Source organism: Pristiophorus japonicus, chromosome 1 (assembly GCF_044704955.1).
Source record: "Pristiophorus japonicus isolate sPriJap1 chromosome 1, sPriJap1.hap1, whole genome shotgun sequence".
Lineage (NCBI taxonomy): Eukaryota > Metazoa > Chordata > Chondrichthyes > Pristiophoridae > Pristiophorus > Pristiophorus japonicus.
The window spans coordinates 170,008,409-170,033,827 of record NC_091977.1 but is presented as its reverse complement, the minus strand read 5'-3'; the positions used below and the strand labels follow the sequence as shown (position 1 = coordinate 170,033,827).

General features: G+C 42.6%; 1 protein-coding gene across 5 annotated transcripts in view; it reads right to left on the bottom strand.

Annotated features, from left to right (window-relative positions):
• Positions 1 to 25,419, bottom strand: part of mctp1a (multiple C2 domains, transmembrane 1a) — a 979,537-nt gene that overhangs the window by 439,867 nt on the left and 514,251 nt on the right. For all 5 annotated transcript variants that reach the window (XM_070884895.1, XM_070884861.1, XM_070884869.1 and 2 more), the window contains one exon: positions 902 to 995. In XM_070884895.1, coding sequence (XP_070740996.1) covers positions 902 to 995 — 94 coding nt within the window. The remainder of the gene's footprint in view (positions 1 to 901; positions 996 to 25,419) is intronic.

Below are 25,419 nucleotides of genomic sequence, written 5' to 3'. Positions count from 1 at the left end.
GCATTTATAGCAATTTGTAGTGATGGGGCCTGTCATTTCTCAACCAGTATTGATCACTAATCACATGCTGCAGAATAGAGATGGAAGAATAAAATGAGAAACGTTACATACAAGTACATTACTGTAATGTCAGAGTTAATATTGATCATGGATTTTCCGCCCCTCTGGTCCACAGTACAAGTAGAAGTAGAACTAGGGTTCTAAACCCATGAGGAAGGAAACGGTGTTCACCTCAGTTAGCTGATAGATTTTATTTTAAAAAGCAACAAAGGCTAGAATAAAAGAAAGGTTCTCTAATGTTATTGATGGGGACCAGGTCCCCTGTTCTCTCTGTCAACCCCCATGGGAAAAGTTCTTTGCTTGAAAAAAAACGCGCATGCGCAGAACGGCCATTGCTATGGACAGCAGCCTTGCAGGACTGAATATATTGCTAAGGCCCATTTCACATCACTAAGGCTATCGCCTAAATTAAAAAGGTGAAACTAGTGGTTTTTAAAATGGGCGATATTCCAGTGATCCTGAAAAATAAAAAAAGCACTAAGGCCAGAAATATCACCCATTTTGGGGCAATAGCAACCATAGTGGAAAGTCTAGCCCGATTATAGGCCATTGAAATAAAACTTCATATGAACCTGCAGCTGTTTTTGCAGTTACCATAGTGTGAATTTTCCTCAAACTAATTTGATTTGATTTGAAAATTTATGAACTGAATTGATTTCATAGCTATGTTAAAATGATAAAATTGATTCACTACAACTTTAATTATGATTTAGGTTTTGTGTGACTTTTTAAGCAGTAGAGGGACATATATGGGTATAAGCAGGAGACAGGAATGTTGAAGCGACATGTTAAATATCAGCAGTTCTCTCACACACAGAACAATCAAATGACACCTCCTTACCTGTGACATCAGCCACCATTAATCCTTCGGCCTTGATGATCTTTACCTGGATGAATCCTATGTCTTTCAGATTGTAGAAGGAATTTAACCATGACTGGAAAGATAACAAATAGTGAATAATCAGTTTTGTTTCTTTAGCATGGAGTGCTTCATCCTGTCTGTACTCTGTGTCTTGCTGCATTTCTATGCCACAATTTAACAAAGATGTGCCAAAGTTGATAGTTTTACAGTTCATTCCCAATTATTTCAAATATTCAATATGTATCTTTACCAGAATTGGTATAGGAATTTATATGGCTATACTCACATAGCTATATTAGATAGCACAAGACACAAATAAAATCCCATTGGTTTAATAGCTAATGCACAACACTTATAGAGCATATTTTAAGATGATCCTATTAGGTTTTATATGAATAGTTTATTATTTATGGTCTCTGACTTCAAATGACACAAAAAAGGTGCTTTGAGTGCATCATGCTTACAAACAAAATGTACCCACAAGACCTAACATGGGCACAAAGATGTTCAAGTCTACCAAAGAAATTTAAGTAACTCATATCTAGCAATTGAAGACGGTACTTTAGTGTTCTTGGAGAAGCTAATGATACTGGCATAACTTAGGATAGCACAGGGTGATTGTGGAGAAAATCAATGACCATTATCTTTGCGTCAGCTTGTAATGTTGACTCCACTTAAACATTGCCTTATTCATTAAATACCGCAGGAATTCCCATTTATATTCTTCTGGGGTCCATTAAGCCAAATGAGCCAGACTGAGGCATACAGCCATTCCCCATTACAGTGTCATGGTGCCATTATTAATGAGGCCATTAAACACAATTCAGTACTCAGTGCAACAATAGAAACAGAGTTTAAAAACTATTGGTGTTGACCCCATGCAACGGTGTAAATTGAACATAGAATTAATATCACACTTTCTGTTTATTTATGTCAAAAGGTTTATATTTTTCATATCCTGTTGAAAGTTTTGAATGTCCATAAAAAGATTCAGACTGTGACCCAGGTCCATTGTTAAATTGAATTTCTATCCACGAGGGAAATGATGTGCAGCTTCATTGGGATACTTGTGGACCCAACCATGATGCTGGGTGTGATGGGCAATCATGCAACCTCTATTGCAGCACAAGCAGAAGCAATCCAGCGTCTGTGTGCTGCAGTGCAAGCTCAGATTACTTTCATGAAGTCTTAGCTTGCAGCCATGCAAGCTTAGACTGCTACCATCGTGGCTGGGTTTACGAGTATGGAAAAGGGCTTGCAGGGTCTCACAATAGTCTATTAACTTAGGGATTCCCCAGGAACCTCTCTTCTCTCACATTTTGTTCCTACTTCATGTCAGTGACCTCCTGCACTCATTTTAACAGCCAACCCCTTTTCATTGACTATTACATTCTATTTTTATAAACTTCCTTCACTTAAAAACTTTGGGTGCTCACAATCTCCAGTCCTCGCAGTGCAATGGCTGAATAATCTCCTCCATATCCTTTAGTGGTGCTTCTTTCAAAATCTTCGGAGCACAATTTTTTAATATCTTTCAAAAGTCTAACTAACAGCTAACACTGTTACATTTTGTTTACCCTTTTTCACTCTAGTTATATTTTCAGCTTCTGTGTCTCTGATTACTCTTGCAAATGAGCCCTCGCTTCTTACATCCTCGAGAGTGTTCACACTTCGCCAAATATCTAGGTGAGTTTGATAGCACACAGAATAATGAGCAGAAAAACCTTCTTTAGATTTGCTTTAGTTATTGGTTCCATAAGATCCTTATGGCATCTTTAAGAAGTGGCAGAATAACACATTAGAACTTGTTTATTATAGCCGTTAATTGTTAACCAAATGCATTGAACAGTAGCTGAACAAGTGAACAAATAAGAATAATAAATAGTATATAAACTAATAGTTAGACTATGCTAACTCCTCATATAAGGAAAAAAATAAGGGGTTTGTAAACTGTATACTGAACTATAATTTATAGTTAACTTGTATCTGTTCTTTTATATTCTCACCGACTTTGGAAGTGGCTGGTTAGCTGATTCACATAACCTCGCTTCTCAGACTCCAGATCGGACATGGAATACCACTAGATATTAAATACCACTGAAACGGTTATCATGGAATTGAAATAACTGCCTCCTAAATGCAAAAGGAGCTGCCAATCTAACACCGAGCTAACTAATCACACAGCATGCTTGTAGTTGAATTAACATGACTCGGTTCCCTCTTCAAGCAACCTACCTAGTGACAGTTGAATAGTCCTTGAGGCACAGTATCGATTTAGTTTGGGACATTATTCCTGTGAGTGCACTGATTTTTAACTTCTTGTGTACTGTGACTGAATTAAAGGAGCCAATACCAGTTAAGACCAGACACTTCATTTTTGTCATAACCACTCTTACCCTAAATGGCTTCATGTTTAGACCACCTTCAAACATTAACGGTGCTTCACATCACAATCTTCTCTTTAGTGGAACTCCCATATCTACTCTACGACTAAAGCTGTCTTCACGAAACTCATGTATTGACATGGACAGAGAACTGTTTGGCAGACAGGAAGCAGAGTCGGGATAAACGGGTCCTTTTCAGAATGGCAGGCAGTGACTAGTGGGGTGCCGCAGGGCTCAGTGCTAGGACCCCAGCTATTTACAATATACATCAATGATTTAGATGAAGGAATTGAGTGTAATATCTCCAACTTTGCAGATGACACTAAGCTGGGAGGCGGTGTGAGCTGTGAGAAGGATGCTAAAAGGCTGCAGAGTGACTTGGATAGGTTCGGTGAGTGGGCAAGTGCATGGCAGATGCAGTATAATGTGGATAAATGTGAGGTTATCCGATTTGGGGGCAAAAACATGAAGGCAGAATATTATCTGAATGGTGGCAGATTAGGAGAAGGGGAGGTGCAACGAGACCTGGATGTCATGGTACCTCAGTCATTGAAAGTTGGCATGCAGGTACAGCAGGTGGTGTAGAAGGCAAATGGCATGTTGGCCTTCATAGCTAGGGGATTTGAGCATAGGAGCAGGGAGGTCTTACTACATTTGTACAGGGCCTTGGTGAGGCCTCATCAGGAATATTGTGTTCAGTTTTGATCTCCTAATCTGAGGAAGGACGTTCTTGCTATTGAGGAAGTGCAGCAAAGGTTCACCAGACTGATTCCCGGGATGGCAGGACTGACATATGAGGAGAGACTGGATTGACTGGGCCTGTACTCACTGGAGTTTAGAAGGATGAGAGGGGATCTCATAGAAACATATAAAATTCTGATGGGGCTGGACAGGTTAGATGCAGGAAGAATGTTCCCGATGTTGGGGAAGTCCAGAACCAGGGGTCACAGTCTAAGGATAAGGGGTAAGCCATTTAGGACCGAGATGAGGAGAAACTTCTTCACTCAGTGAGTTGTTAACCTATGGAATTCTCTATGGCAGAGTGTTGTTGATGCCAGTTCGTTAGATGTATTCAAGAGGGAGTTAGATATGGCCCTTACAGCTAAAGGGATCAAAGGGTATGGAGAGAAAGCAGGAAAGGGGTACTGAGGTGAATGATCAGCCATGATCTTATTGAATGGTGGTGCAGGCTCGAAGGGCCGAATGGCCTATTCCTGCACTTATTTTCTATGTTTCTATGTTTCTAGTATGCCATCCTACATGCTCATTCTATTCCCGACATCCCCATTGTAATGCTGTCAATTCTCATTATGGAATTTCCACTTCTAACTCCTTCTTTCCCATGATATTGTCGAGTATATTCAAGGCTGAGATAGACTCTCGTGATTGGACTCGAGAGGAAGCAAGAGATATGGGGATCGGGCTGGAAACTGGAGTTGCCATGATCTTATTGAATGGCGGAGCAGGCTCGAGGGGCCATGTGGCTTACTCCTGCTCCTAATTCTTATATTCTTATGTTCATTCAAACTGTGGAACTCCTCATAACCACCCTCAGTCTTTCGTTCCTCCTACAATCTTCAGGGTTTTTTTTATAAACCCAGATTTGGCATCAATAAGGCATTACTGCCTTTGGTCCCATTCTTTTTAGTTTTGGTGTTTGGCCTTTCATCTTGGTTGTTCATTTTTTTTTAAACTGCTGTATTTCAGATTAATAATTACCTCTGTACATTGATGTATTCAATGAATATACTTGTAAAATTTGGTGCACAAATCAAAAAATATTGTTTTTTAAAAAAAGGATAGCTTTCTTACATCAATTGTCAGCTCTATGTCAGGTAATAACATGAAGAAATATGCATTTATTGGGGCTCCAGTACCCGTAAATTTGCTTTTGAGCTCAGCTTCACATTGTGGCTAATAAACACAGCAAATAATTCACGTTCTCATTTGTTCTGTAACAAACCACTGGTGAACACTACAATGGCACTGAGCGTGTTAAAACCTAGATAAATGTGAGTTGTCAGATTAATTATTCCCTTCAGGTTAGGATATGGATATTTTCATTTCTTAAATTATTTAATTTAATTTTCTATTTCTCTGATCCTCTCAGCTTCAGGGTGGCAGCTCTGATTGAGCAATAATCTGAATGTAAGTGAAACCAAATAGGTGTTGAGTTTTACCATGGTTCTTAGCCAATTAGAATTGTTTTCTAACAAGACCCATAGTTGCTGATAACAATACTTCAATTGGATATCAGAATTCTGTAGAAACCTTTAGTACTCAGAATGCCATTTTTTAGATAATTGAAAATTGAGGCATCTGTGTAACTCTGCAGAAAGGTTGCAATCATCGTTGATGTAACTAAATTTAAGCTCCATTTGAAAACCAACTTAGGAGAAGCTGGGTTTGTTCTCCTTAGAGCAGAGAAGGTTAAGAGGAGGTTTGATAGTGGTGTTAAAAATCTTGAAGGGTTTTGATAGAGTAAATAAGGAGAAACTGTTTCCGGTTGCAGAAGGGTCGGTAACCCAATTTAAAGTGATAGGCAAAAGAACGAGAGGTGACGTGAGGACATTTTTTTTTTAAATACAGTGAGTTGTTGAGAGTTGGAATGAACTGCCTAAACGGGTGATGGAAGTAGATTCAAAAGTAACTTTCAAAAGGGAATTGGATAAATACTTGAAGTGAAAACATTTACAGGTATGGAGACAGAGCAGGCGAGTGAGACTAATTGGATAGCTCTAACTAAGAGCCGGCACAGGCACGATAGGCCGAATGGCCTCCTTCTGTATTGTGTGATTCTATGATTCAGCAGAACAGTGGCATTTCCAACTGTAGCAATGTGTGATGCCATGAAGTGGGAGGATACAGGTGTGATAAAACTATTTTTCACAAAAAAAATATCTGCTTAATATCGCATTGCTGTTTGTGATGCCTTGATTAACAATTAAAAATCTGAGGCTCTTCATTGCAGATTAAATATAAGAGACAATTAAAAAATATATTAATGTTTGGACAGTTTAAAAAAACCTGAAACAGTACTTAGCTTTGTCTTCTAGCAATCATATCACCTTATTGCTTGAGACTCAATGCCCTTCACCACTATAACACAAGTATATTATTTTAATGAACTTTTGCATAATTTAAATAACTTTGCATATAATATAGCTCCTGATACACTTTGAGACCAAAGCAATCATTCTTTCCAGCAATGCAAGGATTGTGCATCGCACCAAAAAGAATTAGGGCCATTATGGTGTCATTCCATTCAGACCATGGAGCCTGGTTAAAATATGTCTATTTTTAAGGAAAACTAAAAATCTGTGGTGACAAAAATGTCAACTTATTTTAACAACTACAAAAAGACTGAATGATAATTCTCGCTTTGTTTTCCCTTTGTTACCAATGTTAAATAAAGTCTTGAATTCTCGAATATTAAATCAGTGGCTAAGTTACTTTCAAAAAAAAAAATTGGTGCGGAGGTTAGTGCCAAATGGGTGATAGCGAATTGGCCCATTGTACACCTTGCCTAATTTATTTTATCATTGACTTCAATAGAAAAGATAATTGAACAGGTATAGACTGTTGACTCGCTATCGCCTGCTTTGTGCTATTGCCAAAGAACAATTTCACCCCCAGTATGTTTACTATTAGGTTTGATTAAGAAACTGTGTGCCATGATCAGCATGCCTCACTCTCTTTTCTCTCCCCTCAATGAGCCTCAAACTTTCTGTTCTGTTGTATTGCTGTTGTGACACGACAGCTCCCCTACTGACTCTGCACCTATTGTTCAATTCGTATTATCTTGTTATTAATTTAATTTTTTTCAGTATTCCTGACCACCAGCACAGCTGAAAATCTACAACTGTACACTTATTATTTTTTCAAGTCTGCAAAAACGTATTGTCTGTTCATAAATGCTTTCTTGAGGGATCCGCAATTATTAAAGAGACACTGACAGATGGGGCCAGGATTACTAAAATACAGTTTTCCCCTTGCTTCATCGCATTAAAATGTGAACTGTTAAATGAATAACCACAGAACACTCTTATTATCAGACCTAATTTGCCAACCGAATGTAGGACATTAAATAGCCTATAGGATTAAACTGGGAGAAAGCAAACTAAAAATGAAATGAAGCAATCAAAGAAAATTAAAAAGAGCCAGATGCACTCCAGTCTATTCTACTTAACAGGCTATACACTTGTGAATAGTTTTTTCAAAGACAAAATGTCCCCCATTCATTTCTATGGAAGCCTGTTTTGTTACGTTTATAATAATATGAGTAATTGTCTTTGAGTGTATGATTTTATAGCCCAACTCTCCATTCTCACCAGTGCTAATAGAAATCTGTAAATTGTTCATTGAGTTATTAGTCCATCCAATGTAAATATCATAGTCTGAGCTCTTTAAGCACTTCCAAACTGTCCTCTGACTATACACAGTCGCATTTTTGTAAATAAACAAGTTTTAATACGACAGCACACATTAAGCGCAAGAACACCTGTTGCGTGTAAACCCGATAACTACTGTATACATAAAAGTACGGAAAAGCAGCTCCACACTGAACATGTATACTGCATAATAAGATAAAATAAAGTGAGAAAGAGTTGTAGAAATGTTGTAAAATGGGTGGGAAGGGATTAAAGGATTAACTCCAAGGTCAGGACTATTCACATGCTAATATATTTATGGAGCTAATGAAAGATTTAGGTGTGCATCTTCATGTGAAATTTAGGTTAGTCTGGAAGTGTGTGGGAGATTAAATGAACTCCAATAACAAAGTGGTAAATCTCTATCAATATTTACACAAGTTGTGATGTATTTGAAAACTTATAAAAAACAATCACTATTATATTGTGCTGTTCGCATTATATGCCTCAAAAACGGAAACTGGCATTTTTAATTGTGCAGAGTTCATAGATTGAATATGTGCATCTTTGCATTGTAGACATCAGTTAATTTGAAAATTGAAACACTTTCAAACTCACATCTCAATGCTACGACATAGAGGTAAATGTTTCTCAACTTTTATTTAGCACTCTGACAAGTCCTTATTAAGGCATATTACATAATGCGCATGCCAAAGGATTAAAAAGGCATGAAAGATTTACTTCATATTTTCAAAGCATCGCATCAGAACAATATCATCATACTCTAATATGCCCAGTTAAACAAGTTACACTTTGGAAAATTGGCATGAGATATTATTTCCTTTAATAGGTACCAACGATATAGGTAAGAAGTGGGAAGAGGTCCTACAAGCTGAATTTAGGGAGCTAGGAGTTAAATTAAAAAGTAGGACCTCAAAGGTAGTAATCTCTGGATTGCTACCAGTGCCACGTGCTAATCAGAGTAGAGGGAGCAGGATAGTTAGAATAAATACATGGCTTGAGCAGTGGTGCAAGAGGGAGGGATTCAAATTCCTGGGACATTGGAACCAGTTCTGGGGGAAGTGGGACCTGTACAAAAGGGACGGTTTGCACTTGGGCAGGACTGGAACTGATGTCCTGGGGGTAACATTTGCAAATGCAGTTCAGGAGTGTTTAAACTAATATGACAGGGGGATGGGAACCTATGCAGCGAGACAGGGCGAAGTAATATGGAGTGAGAAACAGATGGTAGAAAGGTAAAAAGCAATAGTGGAAGGCTGAGTAAACAAAGGCAAGAAACAAAAAGGGCCACACTACATCATAATTCTAAAAGGACAAAGGGTGTTAAAAAAAAAGCCTGAAGGCTTTGTGTCTTAATGCAAGGAGTATCCGTAATAAGGTGGATGAATTAACTGTGCAAATAGATGTTAACAGATATGATGTGATTGGGATTACAGAGACGTGGCTCCAGGATGATCAGGGCTGGGAACTCAACATCCAAGGGTATTCAACATTCAGGAAGGATAGAATAAAAGGAAAAGCAGGTGGGGTAGCATTGCTGGTTAAAGAGGAGATTAATGCAATAGTTAGGAAGGACATTAGCTTGGATGATGTGGAATCTATATGGGTAGAGCTGCAGAACACCAAAGGGCAAAAAACGTTAGTGGGAGTTGTGTATAGACCTCCAAACAGTAGTAGTGATGTTGGGGAGGGCATCAAACAGGAAATTAGGGATGCATGCAATAAAGGTGCAGCAGTTATCATGGGTGACTTTAATATGCATATAGATTGGGCTAACCAAACTGGAAGCAATACGGTGGAGGAGGATTTCCTGGAGTGCATAAAGGATGGTTTTCTAGACCAATATATCAAGGAACCAACTAGGGGGGAGGCCATCTTAGACTGGGTGTTGTGTAATGAGAGAGGATTAATTAGCAATCTCGTTGTGCGAGGCCCCTTGGGGAAGAGTGACCATAATATGGTGGAATTCTACATTAGGATGGAGAATGAAACAGTTAATTCAGAAACCATGGTCCAAAACTTAAAGAAGGGTAACTTTGAAGGTATGAGGCGTGAATTGGCTAGGATAGATTGGCAAATGATACTTAAGGGGTTGACAGTGGATGGGCAATGGCAGACATTTAGAGACTGCATGGATGAACTACAACAATTGTACATTCCTGTCTGGTGTAAAAATAAAAAAGGGAAGGTGGCTCAACCGTGGCTATCAAGGGAAATCAGGGATAGTATTAAAGCCAAGGAAGTGGCATACAAATTGACCAGAAATAGCAGTGAACCCGGGGACTGGGAGAAATCTAGAACTCAGCAGAGGAGGACAAAGGGTTTGATTAGGGCAGGGAAAATAGAGTATGAGAGGAAGTTTGCAGGGAACATTGAGATGGACTGCAAAAGCTTCTATAGAAATGTAAAGAGAAAAAGGTTAGTAAAGACAAACGTAGGTCTCCTGCAGTCAGAATCAGGGGAAGTCATATCGGGGAACAAAGAAATGGCAGACCAATTGAACAAGTACTTTGGTTCGGTATTCACCAAGGAGAACACAAACAACCTTCCGGATATAAAAGGGGTCAGAGGGTCCAGTAAGAAGGAGGAACTGAGGGAAATCCTTATTAGTCGAGAAATTGTGTTGGGGAAATTGATGGGAGTGAAGGCCGATAAATCCCCAGGGCCTGATGGACTGCATCCCAGAGTACTTAAGGAGGTGGCTTTGGAAATAGCGGATGTATTGACAGTCATTTTCCAACATTCCATAGACTCTGGATCAGTTCCTGTGGAGTGGAGAGTAGCCAATGTAACCCCACCTTTTAAAAAAGGAGGGAGAGAGAAAACAGGGAATTATAGACCGGTCAGCCTGACATCGGTAGTGGGTAAAATGATGGAATCAAATATTAAGGATGTCATAGCAGCGCATTTGGAAAGAGGTGACATGATAGGTCCAAGTCAGCATGGATTTGTGAAAGGGAAATCATGCTTGACAAATCTTCTGGAATTCTTTGAGGATGTTTCCAGTAGAGTGGACAAGGGAGAACCAGTTGATGTGGTGTATTTGGACTTTCAGAAGGCCTTCGACAAGGTCCCACACAAGAGATTAATGTGCAAAGTTAAAGCACATGGGATTGGGGGTAGTGTGCTGATGTGGATTGAGAACTGGTTGTCAGACAGGAAGCAAAGAGTAGGAGTAAATGGGTACTTTTCAGAATGGCAGGCAGTGACGAGAGAGGTACCGCAAGGTTCTGTGCTGGGGCCCCCAGATGTTTACATTGTACATTAATGATTTAGATGAGGGGATTAAATGTAGTATCTCCAAATTTGCGGATGACACTAAGTTGGGTGGCAGTGTGAGCTGCGAGGAGGGTGCTATGAGGCTGCAGAGTGACTTGGATAGGTTAGGTGAGTGGGCAAATGAATGGCAGATGAAGTATATTGTGGATAAATGTGAGGTCATCCACTTTGGTGGTAAAAACAGAGAGACAGACTATTATCTGAATGGTGACAGCATAGAAAAAGGGGAGGTGCAACGAGACCTGGGTGTCATGGTACATCAGTCATTGAAGGTTGGCATGCAGGTACAGCAGGCGGTTGAGAAAGCAAATGGCATGTTGGCCTTCATAGCGAGGGGATTTGAGTACAGGGGCAGAGAGTTGTTGCTACAATTGTACAGGGCCTTGGTGAGGCCACAACTGGAGTATTGTGTACAGTTTTGGTCTCATAACTTGAGGAAGAACATTCTTGCTATTGAGGGAGTGCAGCGGAGGTTCACCAGACTGATTCCCGGGATAGCAGGACTGACATATCAAGAAAGACTGGATCAACTGGGCTTGTATTCACTGGAGTTCAGAAGAATGAGAGGGGATCTCATAGAAACGTTTAAAATTCTGATGGGTTTAGACAGGTTAGATGCAGGAAGAATGTTCCCAATGTTGGGGAAGTCCAGAACCAGGGGTCACAGTCTAAGGATAAGGGGTAAGCCATTTAGGACCGAGATGAGGAGAAACTTCTTCACCCAGAGAGTGGTGAACCTGTGGAATTCTCTACCACAGAAAGTAGTTGAGGCCAATTCATTAAATATATTCAAAAAGGAGTTAGGTGAAGTCCTTACTACTCGGGGGATCAAGGGATATGGCGAGAAAGCAGGAATGGGGTACTGAAGTTGCATGTTCAGCCATGAACTCATTGAATGGCGGTGCAGGCTCGAAGGGCCGAATGGCCTACCCCTGCACCTATTTTCTATGTTTCTATGTACTACAAGACTGAACTTAAAAGGAAAAAAAAGTTACAAAACTAAATCATGGGGCCTTATAAAATAAAATACTGCATTGCACAAATGCATATTTTTTTCTCTTTCAAATTACTGCAGATGTGCACATTTTACTGGCATATTAAGCAACATTTAATGACGTGACTGAATCAGGTGAGGATGATTTACGCCACTGCAGCTACCAGCTTAGATTTCTTTTAACAATACAATTCAAAGTCTTTGGAGCTGTGGAAATACCAGAAGAAATGAAACAAATTTTAATTTCAACAATCCTTGATTACATTGTTTAAGATATGTTTTTTTTTTAAAAAAGGACTCATTTTCCTTCTTGCCTACTTTCAAAAGAGTTAAAAATGGTGCAAAAATGAATAATCTGCACATACATCAATCAATAAGGGGGGTGAAATTTGTTTAGGCCAGTTTCTGGGCCCAAAATAGGTGACGTGCTGCAAGCCTGTGCCAAAAGACAAAGGCCAAGGCTTACCTGGAATCGGATATTATTTTATTAACAGAGTTGCATTGCCACCGCCAGTCGTGCCTCCAGGGGCAACCCAATGTCGGGAATTGAATTTTGGCCTGCTGCCCAGCAGGCAACAGCCCTCGGGCAATCCTCGGGGTGGTGTGGAGCGGAGCCGAGGAAAAATTTTGGGCCCCGAGTGCCGGCTGGTACGACCAGCAGCAATGCTGTGGAGCTGGAAGGAGATTGCTGGTCTTCCTGGCTCCACAGGAGGAGAAGTAACAAAAAGGTTTCCCTACTCTTTCTTTGGTGGTCTCCAATGGTCCCATTAAAGACCGTTGGTTAGGCTGCAGCAGAATTGGAAAAACTAGTCGGAGCATGCACAGCACATGCCATACCTACCTTTTCACAAATTTTGCAGAAGGGTCCTGAAACATGCATAAGACCTTCCTTGCATATTTGAATTGATCCAACTCTGCTTTTAGGCAGCCATCACCAATGCCTAAAGACAGCAAGGACCAATATATTGTTGGCACAGGACCTCGCGTCGAGAAATTGATATATATTTTGCCCATTTTATGCCTGAAAAGTTGTCACAATGCATACTAACTTGTACCCCAGAATCTTTTGCACTGATCTTGCAGTTCCAGAAATGGCAGACTTTCCAGACTATAAAACTTTCACATGATTAATATTTTACATTTCTGCATATTTATTTGACATTACTAATTCAGGCGATCACCCTTTTTCTTGTAAGAGGCTGAAGTGCTAAAGAAAATGTCCCGTCTAAGCCAATTTATCTTTACATATGTACATATATTAGCCTGCATGTGCAATGCAGAGAATCAAAAGCAACACATTAACTGTTACCAAAGTATTGATTTACTGAATTTCAAAGTCAGAATTTGTGCTTAATTGCAAAATATATAATTTTTGACTGACATGCAATAAATGTCCACTCTTAAGAATAAAGACAGTTATACCCAATGTAAAAGGGACAGGGAGGGGCATATGCATATAAATTAAAGTGCTGGACAATAGTGTTTATCATTGCAAATTTTAAAAAATCATTCGAAAGTAACTTTTGCTAAAGGACTGAAAAAGTTCACACAGCAAGAAATAAGTTTGCAGGAGAGCAAACTTGCTTTAGTGTCTAACATAGCACTGTGGCTGAGATTTTAGAGTAGGCTGTTCTTAGCTAATCCAGGAACTAAACCCAATTGAAAACTCCCTAACTGGATGAAAGAGCCCCTTTAAGAATGCAGACAACTGCACTCAGTAAATAGCCAATAAGTGAATACTGCAGTTAAATGAACAGAAAAGATCAAACTATTTTGTATTACTTCCAATGTAAATACTTCTGTTAGCTGAATAATCTTACCTGTAAACTCAAGTTCCAGGAATACTTCTTTGGTCAAATTATATATTGTACCAAATTCACAGTCTAGCTTATAGTAATTTACATAGGGCTGTTTCATTCAAGTTTTGAGGCTTAAAGAATGTTACTAGGTTGCAGCTTATAGTTTACACATGTTAAAAGCATCTCCAAATGTGCAGGAAAGCTCCTTAAATGTACTTTTGAAATCTATCGCCATATACAAACCATATACAGTTTGTTGATTAAAGTCATACAACACTGTGTATGGTTTGTATATGGAGATAGATTTCAAAAGAACATTTAAGGAGCTATCCTGCACATTTGGAGAGGCGTTTAACACAGTGTTGTATGACTTTAATCAACAAACAGCAAGGTAAAATATTTCAGATGAATTTATTTATATTTGGCAATCTTTTTAGAAGGGGGAGGGATGGGGGTTAAGGGAAGGGGGGGAGAAGGGGGAGGGGGGGGGAGAAGGGGATAAAGGGGAGAAAGGAGATGGGGGAAGGAGATTGGGGGGCAAAAGAGATGGGGGGGAGAAGATGGGGGGGAGAGAAGATGGGGGGGAGAGAGGAGATGGGGGGGAAGGAGATTGGGGGGGAAAGAAGGAGATTGGGGGGGAAAGAAGGAGATTGGGGGGGAAAGAAGGAGATTGGGGGGGAAAGGAGATTGGGGGGGGAAAGGAGATTGGGGGGGGAAAGGAGATTGGGGGGGGAAAGGAGATTGGGGGGAAGGAGATTGGGGGGGAAGGAGATTGCGGGGGGGGAAGTACATTGGGGGGGGGGAAAGGAGAAGGGGGAGGGAGGCTGAACGGGCCGGGCCCGAGACTTCGGGCAGGGCCCGTCCCCAGCACCAGATTTATAGGTAGGTGGCGTTGGGTCGGGTCGGCGGGGGTGGTGGGAGGGAGGTTGGTTCGGTTCGGGTCGGGGGGAGGGAGGGAGAGGGAGGTCAGGTCGGGGGGAGGGAGGTCAGGTCGGATCGGGTCCGGTCTGGAGGCGGGGGGGAGCGGGAGTCAGGTCGGGTTCAGTCCGGGGGGGTTGGGTCGGGTCCGGGGGCGGGGGGAAGCGAGAGTCAGGTCGGTGTCGGGTCCGGCTGGGGGGAAAGCGGGAGTCAGGTCCGGAGGCGGGAAGCGGGAGTCGGGTCGGGTCGGGAGGAAGCAGGAGCTGGTTGTGGGAGGAGCCTTATTCACGCAGCCCCAGTGAGGCCATTCGGCCAGGGCTAGGGGCTGCATGCTTCGGGCCCCTCCCACACAGTTTTGGGCGCCTGGAGCTACTGCACATGCGCGCCCACGGTAGCGCGCATGTGCAGAGGTCCCGGCACTGTTTTCAGCGCAGGGAACTGGCTCCGCCCCCTACAGCTTGTGCTGCGCCGCGCCGAGGGCCAGAGGACCTGCAGGGAGGTGGAGAATCTGGAGGTTTTTTTTAGGCACACTTTGTGGCGCGAAAAACGGGCGTCCAGGTCAGGACTGCGCCATTCTAGGCGCGGCTCGAAACTTGGGCCCAATATTTGTAGAAAAATGAGCCATTCACTTGTAAACTACTAATACAATCACGAAGCAATTAAAAATTATTTTCGAGGACTTTTTAAAACAAATAACATAAATTTTTAAAAACTGTATATGGTTTATATATGGAGATAGATTTCAAAAGTACATTTAAGGAGCTTTCCTGCACATTTGGAGATGCGTTTAACATGTGTAAACTGTAAGCTGCAACCTAGTAACACTCTTTAAGCCTCAAAACTTGAATGAAACAGCCCTGTGTAAATTATCATCACGAACAAAGTTGAAAGAAAAGGGAATAAGAAACTCTGTTCCCTGACAATGAAATAAAATTTGCAAGCCTTGTCACATTTAATGGTTTTCTGTAGAAATGCTCTCAGTACCCTGAGGGTTAATTACCATTTGGATTTTCAGTTTATGTTTGACTGGTGACTTAATTCATTACAAACTGTGACAGTCTTGGTTTGCTCCATGCGGTACCAATGCTCAAATACAACACAATCTTTTTTTTAATGTTTGAAATATTTGCAGCCAGGACTGTTCACCATTTTTCTAGAGATTGATTATTTACCATGCACCCACCCGTAATTTTTTTTTTAAATATTGGAATTTCTATAGTATGTTATTTTTTTTCTCTCCCATGAATCCTTTCAGACCTCAATAGACAGAAAAGATTGAAATGCTCAGGAGATGATTCCTCTTTATTTTTTTAATGAAAGGCTGTATAATAAATTTTCTGTATGGCAGCAGCTGTCAGCAAGAGCTTTCCAGTTCAGGTCTATTATGGGAGAAGCAATACCCTATCCTATGGCACTGAGATACACACAGGGGCCAGCACTGATTGACAGCTTGTCATCATGACGTCTTATTCCATCTCTGTTATGGAGAAAATTAATGTCACACCACCAGCCTTATGACTTGCTGTCATCTTATAACCGCTCACCTTTTATCAATGCTCCAAATAACATTTCAAGCCCATCGTCTCATGGTGGACAATTCGGTCAAGGGACATTAAATCGGACGACTGTGAAATGTCATAATAAAAATGGAATGCTAACAACTTCTTTCCAAACTAGCTCTCCTGAATTTAAGGAGTGACAAAGGGGAAAGCAGTGGTTTCATGCTCCCGTTCCAAAGAGGTCACCAAATCGCCTTCTGGCTGCCATCCATTAATGCCCATTGAAGAAAATCAAGGGATATTGTAAGAGGGTTTTTTCACATTAATGACAAGAATTGAAATGTCCATTTAATTTGATGAAATTGCACATTTGGTTACAAATGGTTAAATTACTATAATACACTCATTTTCTAGGCTAACTCAATCTGATAGTAGGGTCATAGCTGCAAATAGTTCTCAGCTTTGCCAAATGATGTAAGTCTTTTAAGCAAAAGAACCACAGCCACCCCCCAAGTGTATTTTTGCTTATTTTAGGATTTTTAAATCATTAGCCCAAAGAAATAAGTCAATTTCTAGTCATCCATAACCAACCTTGAGGTAAATATTAAAGCCATATTATAAAGCAGGTGCAACTATAAATGCATTAAGGGAGTCAGAATCCTCCCACCAATTAATATAGTGATAGTGAAAGGTCAATAGGACTACAAAATGGTATTTCCTGTTTTGTGTTGATGCCAACTTTTTCAGTAAAATAGACAGACGGTATTTTACTGCACCCCCGCCCCCCGAGAGATGAGTAACAACATTTAAAAGGTACTAATGAGCCTTTCATTATTTTTGTGATAGTGCCATACATTTATGATTTATACAAGGCTAGGCAAATAGCTGATTCAGAGTTGACAGCAAGAAGAAATCCACCACTGAGTGCAGCAAGTGCCCTGTTAATCTGTTTGAAGAGCATTGTAAAGCATTTGTACCTCTGCTTCATGTTATCTGCTCACTGCTTTGGCTGATAAGAAATGTCTTTATTAAATTCAGTTATCCAGTGCATGCCAGTCAGGGATGAGGATATTTTAATATAATATTTCACATTTTTAAAGCTCTGTTGAATTGTTCCTACTGTCGTGTTTGAGTGTCTAGTGTAGCTGTATTAAAATAATAGCCTGCATATCAAGTGAGAGGATTTTTAATTGCAGTATGTTATTACTTTTTTTATTATGTAGAGCTTGGGATACATTGTTTTAAGCTAAACCCAGTGTAATAGCTCCTCTCTCTGCTCGTTCTGTAAAACTGCAGTGACTGAGTTGCATTTCAGGATTTCACTGACCACATTTTCAAAGGTGCATGTAAAGTTTCAAGTGGCAGCACGTTAGTGCAACATATTTGATCCCAAAAGCATGAAATTATTCAGTAGTGGTTTACAGACTCTCATAGTGATATCCTACACATAGAGTTCCTGCACTTAGCCATAGCCATGCTGCCATGAAGGCCAGCCACATTCCTATAGGGAGGAGGCAGGAAGTAGTTGTCGTCAATCTGAGCCACTCAGGCAATTGCTCAAGGCCCATTTCAGAAGAAACCCAAGAGCAGATCACCGACCTGTCCTCTTGTGGCACACGGATGAATGGGAAGTACAGAAAATATTCAAAGAAAAGGGAGTCTTGCCCTGAACAAACAAAAAAATCATGTCAGTTTTCTTGTTAAATGTTATCATTTCACATTCTTTTCAATTTCATTTATTTGTCCTCTTCTCTTTTAGGTCTTCACTGGTCACACACCATTCACTGGCTAAGAGACGTGGGCAGCTGATTTGCTCAAAGGCCTCTGCCAATCCGGCTGTTGAGTTTGGATACTATGAAGTACACGAAAGTAGCCTGGGGTAACTGTCTCTGATTTTATCTCCCCCTTTCGCTTAGCACCTGCTCTTGTTATCAAAGCCAAGCTCAGGAGCATGCCATATGGAGATTTATGATGAAATTCATCTCCTGCCATTCAAAGGCACAGCAAATTGAAGATCAAATGCATATGCTCTCTCACACTCTTTTTCTTTCCTTCACTCAATAATAATTAGTCCCACCCCCATCCAAAGCTCTTCATTGTTTGCAGGCTGTTCAACCACAGGGGCATCATAGCTCATGCTGATCTTGTCCTCACCTGGGCCTGTCGTTTCCGGTGTTTTGTTCAGCACAATTTGCCCAAAATGGGCCAAACCAGCACAATAGATTCAGCAATTTCAAGCGCAAATTATGTCCAGCGCAAATCGAGTTTGAAATCTTTTGCACTAGTTTTAAAACCATTGCACTAGAAGCCGGCCCCGACCACAAAACTTGCCACGCCCCCGATCAAATGAATCCCCAATGGGAATTTCCGGAAACTGTGCCCGTTGCGGGCTTTTGAGGAGGCTCTTAAAATTAAGCGCATGATTCAGTATAGTTTTTTTAAGTCATTTTCAGTTACTAAAAATTGGGTTATTCACAGGTGGTGGACTAAATATTGTATAGTATTGTTATTTTTGTGATAAACCCATTTTCAACTGTATTAATAAAACTGCACCAGGTTACCACTCTTAAATATATCAAGGAAATTATTTCAATTCAAATTTTTTTAAAAATTGACTCTCTATAAAGCAGTCTGATTGCGCTGATTCATGTCAGATTTTCCGTTTGGTCATATGCAAAATCTGTTTGAGTGGAAACTTGAGAAAAACAAACACTTCTCAAAACTAGCGCAATTTTGGGTGCAATTTGTGCCTGGATCACCAATTGTGGCTAAAGCTAAAACTCTACCCACTGATGCCTACTTGTGCACTTCCAATAGGAACTGTTGGCTAGTGATCAAGAGTGGGAACGTTAACTGACTTTATTCTCCCTAACACTGAAGCAAATTATAGCATCGTTACTAACCCGCTCGACCGAGATCAGCTAACTCAGTATAGGCAAGGGATCGAACCTAGGATTGTTCTGGACTTTATTAGGGGAATTTCCCGGGGGTCAGCGGGCACGATCGGTGGCAGGTCGAGTGGGAAAGTGGGTCAGGACTCTGCTGCCACATGCCTTTACCAAATGTTGGGTCTGCCAGCACAGAGCAGACCAGACACGCAGTGGTGGGGGAGAAAATTGAAATTATTAGTAGCTTGTTTACAGCCACTCAATGCTTTTTGATTTTGACAGGTCGCCCATCGGTTTGCCGCTGTGACTAGCCATAGTCAGTGAAGCTGATGCGGGATGTCACTTGCCAATGTTTCAGCTGAACAGTTGACAGCTTCAAATGTCAAGTCAAAGCTCCCAGCTGATTGAGAAATGTTCCTTTACGCATTAGCTTCCCTAAACTGCTTTTCCACTGCAGATTCAGAATGCTGCAGGTCTTTACACAAGTCTCCATCCAATCAGACCTCATTGCCTCTCCCACCATTAACAGATCGCTTCTGGCATCTCTACTTTACCAGCCACCTATTGCATCAGCATCTATGCACTTTATACTATCTCACTTTGGTTCTTAGAATCCCACCACGATCAGAATCCCAACACCAGCAGCACCACGCATAATAACAACACCAACCTTCTCCATAATCACCTGATGCTGCACAGGGCAAAGGACATCAGCACATGACCACATTGCGGCCCAGGATACCAGGGATGGCTTCACCATGGTCAGATTTACTTCACTTGGCTGTATACCCATGATGTGCCAAGTTGGCACCACTCCACACCAGCACCATAAATCATCCCTACAATGCCCAAGCCATTTCTTTCACACTCATCACCATTGCAGGGGGTACTGTTATGTCTCACCATTCACTGCAACTCACTAAGCCACTTCCAAAGGTGCACACAAATCTGTCCAAGAACAAAGTGTTGAAAATAAAGATTTCAATGTTTGACAGCATATTAATAGAAACTTCACATGAACATTGGCTAAAACACACAAATGTCTACCCTTGTGTGTTGTTGATTGATATGATTGGACTCCCTCTCATAGGCAGTCCCTCGGAATCGAGGAAGACTTGCTTCCACTCTAAAAATGAGTCTTAGGTGGCTGAACAGTCCAATACGAGAACCACAGTCCCTGTCACAGGTGGGACAGATAGTCGTTGAAGGAAAGGGAGAGTGGGACAGGTTTGCCACACGCTCTTTCCGCTGCCTGCACTTGATTTCTGCATGCTCTCGGTGATGAGACTCGAGGTGCTCAGCGCCCTCCCGGATGCACTTCCTCCACTTAGGGCGGTCTTTGGCCAAGGTCTCCCAGGTGTCTGTGGGGATGTTGCACTTAATCAGGGAGGCTTTGAGGGTGTCCTTGTAACGTTTCCTCTGCCCACCTTTGGCTCGTTTGCCGTGAAGGAGTTCCGAGTAGAGCGCTTGCTTTGGGAGTCTCGTGTCTGGCATGCGAACAATGTGGCCTGCCCAGTGGAGCTGATCAAGTATGGTCAGTGCTTCAAAGCTGGGGATGTTGGCCTGGTCGAGGACGATAACGTTGGTGTGTCTGTCCTCTCAGGGAAATTGTAGGATCTTGTGGAGACATCATTGGTGGTATTTCTCCAGCGACTTGAGGTGTCTACTGTACATGGTCCATGTCTCAGCCATATAGGCTCAGTTGGTTAAGCCAGTTTGTAGCTAACACATAGGGTTTGATTTTACGAACCTCGACTGGTCCGTGGCGGGCATGGGATGAGGGTGACTGTGAGATGGGGATGTGATAATGTAGATAGAGAGGGATGGATGGATGGAGGTGCAAGGTAAGTTAGTGTGAGTAAGGATGTGCAGGAGTACGGTAGGGAAGGCAAATTGATGGGGATGTGATGAGTGGCACATACAGGATGAGGTTGAGTGTGGCTTTGCAATAATGTTCCATGATCTACTGAGATCATTGAAAGGTTTGTGCCACTGCAACCTGATCCTCCTGACCACATCCTTGCTTGTGCTCTCCTGTATAATGTGCAACCAAGCTGCGCTGGTCGACTGGGAAGGTCTCTTCTGCCCATTTCAAGGGAAGAGAACCTCCCTGCATGCTGTGACTCCCTCCATAAGCATATGGAGAGAGTCATGGGAGAGTCTGGGTGCAGCCATGCACCTTTGTACAGTGCTTGTCAGTGCTTGCAGCATCTCAATGCTGTAGAACACTGACAGCACAAATGTCAAAATTAATTTGCGCATGGTCGCTTTAAGGAAACCAGCTGATGGTACATCATCAAATGACATCATCAGACCCGCTTTCTTCAATTGGCCGGGAACCTCGCTGGGCAGGCTTAACAAGTTGAATGCGGGGAATATCATTCTACACAACGGGCTGGAGACCACCACTGATGTTGCCCGCCATGGACCCGCCGAGGTTCGTAAAACCCAGCTCTATGTGTTAGCTACATACTGACTTAACCAACTGAGCCATTGTGAAAGCTCTTGTATTACTTTTTAAGAAATATAAGGCTACAAATTCAGTTTTTGCCGATATCGTTTTTTTCCCATTATTTTACAGACAAAATACCACTTAAAACATCGGCATTTTTTAAGGGGGTAAAATTAGCAAAAAAAGTGCCCGATGGTAAAAATTGGTGTTGCACAAGGATTCACGGTGGAAATCGCGGTCCTCGCCAACTTTAGCCTGAGGGCTATCACGCCAAAAATACAGGCCCTGGGAAGGGAGAAAACACAAAAAAAATTGCAAAAATTAAAAAATTTTAAAATCAGAAAACATTCACTGTACACTTAACTGAAAAAAAGTAAAAAATAAAAACTTCAACTTACCTTTATTGTAGGTCTTCATATCTACCGCTGTTTCTGGAGCTTCAAGGCAGGCTTTTCTCCAGCGTTTTTTTTTCACCCTGAGTACAGGTTTCCCGAACAGCCAATTTTAAGCAGTGCGTTTTTTTTTTGGCATTGCACGTGGTCAATCCGCTTTTCGGCGATATTTTAAAACCGCCATTCGTTAACTTTGGTCAATTTAGGTGAGTACCTTTTACCAGAAAGGCGAAATATTGCCGAAAAAATGTGCGCAAGGCTGGCCAATTTAAAAAAATTTCCTGTTATTTTACATAAGAACAGAAAGAAAGACATGTTTTTCTACAGCGCATTTCATGACCACCCGACGTCCCACAGCACTTTACAACCAAAGTACTTTTTGAAGTGTAGTCACTGTCGCATCATTGCAGAGCTACAATCCCTGGTGCTGCTTGTACCCAGGGATTGTAGCTCTTGCCTGAGACCTCCCTTTATATACCACAGTGGGACAGGTACGGAGTGTCTCCTGCAAGTGCACCCCTGGTGGTAAGGTATGCTTATTGTTACAGGTCATATCCAGTTACAGTCATGTATAGCATGGTAAGATACAGTTATATACAGTAATGTGAGATACATGACATCACCCTCCCCCAAGGTCTTATTGCCTTTATAGATTCAGTCTCTCAGGTGGTCTGCGTTCTCGAGTGGAGCATCTTAGTTGTGGTTCAGTTGTTTGTCTTGGTGCCTGTTTTTTGTTCGGTGTGATTGCTGGTATCTTGCCTGGGCTGTCTGTTTCATTCGGTGTGATTGCTGGTATCTCGCCTGAGCTGTCTGTTGAGACTGCCCTTTCCTCAGGTTATTCCACCTGTCTGTCCACCAGGTGTGGTGTGAGTTCCACATTGTAGTCTGCCTCTGGTTCTTCAGTGTTATCAGTGAATCTACTTTTTACTTGGTCTACATGCCTCCGGCAGGTTTGGACATTGCCCATTTGGACAACCAGTAGCCTGTTTCCCTCTTTGTCTGTTACTGTCCCTGCAAGCCATTTGGGACCCCGGCCATAGTTTAGCACAAACACTTTGTCCCCTATCTCATTCCACCTCCCCCTCGAATTTCGGTCATGGTACTCAGTTAGTTTTTGACATTTAGCCTCAACAATTTCATGCATGTCTGGGAGGATCAATGAGAGCCTGGTCTTTAAGGTTCGTTTCATCAATAGTTGCGCGGGGGGAACGCCAATCAACGAATGTGGACGAGATCTGTATGCCAGCAACAGTCGCGACAGACGGTTCTGCAGCGTGGAACCTTGGATTCTGAGCATGCCTTGTTTAATGATCTGCACTGCTGGCCATTGGAGGCTGGCTTGAAAGGTGCCATCTTAAAGTGATTTATACCGTGGTCAACTATAAAATTGTGAAATTCTGCGCTGGTGAAGCACAGACCATTATCACTGACCAATATGTCAGGTATGCCGTGCGTTGCAAACTTGGTTCTAAGGCTCTCCACAGTGGTGGAGATGGTGCTCGAGATTAAAATGGTGCATTCGATCCATTTTGAAAATGCATCAACGACAACGAGGAACATTTTGCCCATGAATGGGCCCGCATAGTCTACATGCACCCGTGACCAAGGTTTGGTGGACCAGGGCCAGGGGCTTAGGGGGGCTTCCCTGGGGGCATTACTGAGTTGGGCACAAATGGTGCACCGACGGACGCAGAGCTCCAAGTCCGCGTCAATGCCAGGCCACCAGACATGAGATCTGGCTATGGCCTCCATAAGGACTATCCCCAGGTGCTCGCGATGGAGCTCCCGGACAAACGCCTCCCTGCCTCGTAAGGGCATAACTACTCGGCTGCCCCACATCAGGCAGTCTCTGACTGTAGTGAGAGTTCATGCATGCGCCTATGGAAGGTTTAGACCTCCTCGGGGCAGGCATCGTGAGCCTCTGCCCAGTCACCGGTTAAAACGCATCTTTTAACTAGAGATAACGTGGGGTCGCTGGTCGTCCAGGCTCTGATTTGGCGAGCCGTCATGGGCGAAGCTGTGGATTCAAAGGCATTGATTGCCATGACTATCTCAGAGTCCTGTTCGGCAGACCCTTCTATGGTCGCCAGGGGTAGCCTGCTAAGCGCGTCGGCACAGTTGTCTGTGCCTGGTCTGTGCCTTATCATGTAGTCGTAAGCCGGCAGCATGAGTGCCCACCGCTGAATGTGCGCTGAGGCGTTGGCGTTGATTGCCTTGCACTCGGACAGTAGGGACGTGAGGGGTTTGTGGTCGGTTTCTAATGCAAACTTGGCCCCGAAAAGATATTGGTGCATCTTTTTGACACCGTACACACACGTGAGCGCCTCCTTCTCAACCATACCGTACCCGCGCTCCGCCCGCGAAAGTGACCTGGAGGCATAAGCAACGGGCTGCAATTTACCCGCATCATTGACGTGCTGTAAAACGCACCCAACCCCGTTCGCTGACGCATCACACGTAAGGACTAACTTTTTACCTGGGTCAAAAAAGGCTAAAACACTCTTGGAACATAGAAGGTTGCGTGCCTTATTGAAGGCACGTTCTTGGGCGTCCCCCCAAAACCAATCGCACCCCTTTCTGAGTAGCACGTGGAGAGGCTCCAGCAGCATACTCAAGTTCTGCATAAAGTTCCCAAAATAATTGAGTAGCCCGAGAAAGGCGTGCAGTTCCGAGACATTCCGGGGCCTGGATGCCAGGCGAATCGCTTCGGTTTTGGGTTCAGTTGGGCGGATTCCATCAGCGGCAATCCTTCTGCCCAAGAATTCAACCTCACGCCGCTGAAACAGACACTTGGATTTCTTAACTCTTAGGCCTACCCGATCCAATCAACTTAGTACTTCCTCAAGATTGCGGAGATGAGAGTCGGTGTCCCTGCCCATGTCATCTTGAAACACAACCGTCCCCGGGATGGACTTGAGCAGACTTTCCATGTTGCGCTTGAATATAGCAGTTGCCGACCTGATGCCGAATGGGCATCGATTGTACACAAAAAGGCCTCGATGTGTGTTGATGGTGGTGAGTAGCTTAGACTCTTCGGTCAGTTCTTGCGTCATAAACGCAGATGTGAGGTCAAGTTTCGAGAAAAGCTTTCCTCCAGCCAATGTGGCAAATAGGTCCTCCGCTCTGGGCAGCGGGTATTGGTCCTATAGGGAGACTCTGTTTATGGTAGGCTTGTAATCCCCACAGATTTGCACAGATCCATCAGGCTTCATGACGGGGACGATGGGGCTTGCCCAGTCGCTGAATTCCACGGGAGAAATTATGCCTTCCCGCAGAAGCCGGTCCAGTTCGTTTTCAATCTTTTCCCTCATCACATAAGGCACAGCTCTAGCCTTGTGATGGACCGGTCTGGCATTGTGTGTGATGTAGATTCTAACTTTAGCCCCTTTGAAGGTCCCCATACCTGGTTGAAAGAGATGTTCAAAACGGCTTAGAACTGTTGAGCAGGAGGTCCGTTCCTCTGATGACATGGCGTGAACATCATCCCATTTCCAATTAAGT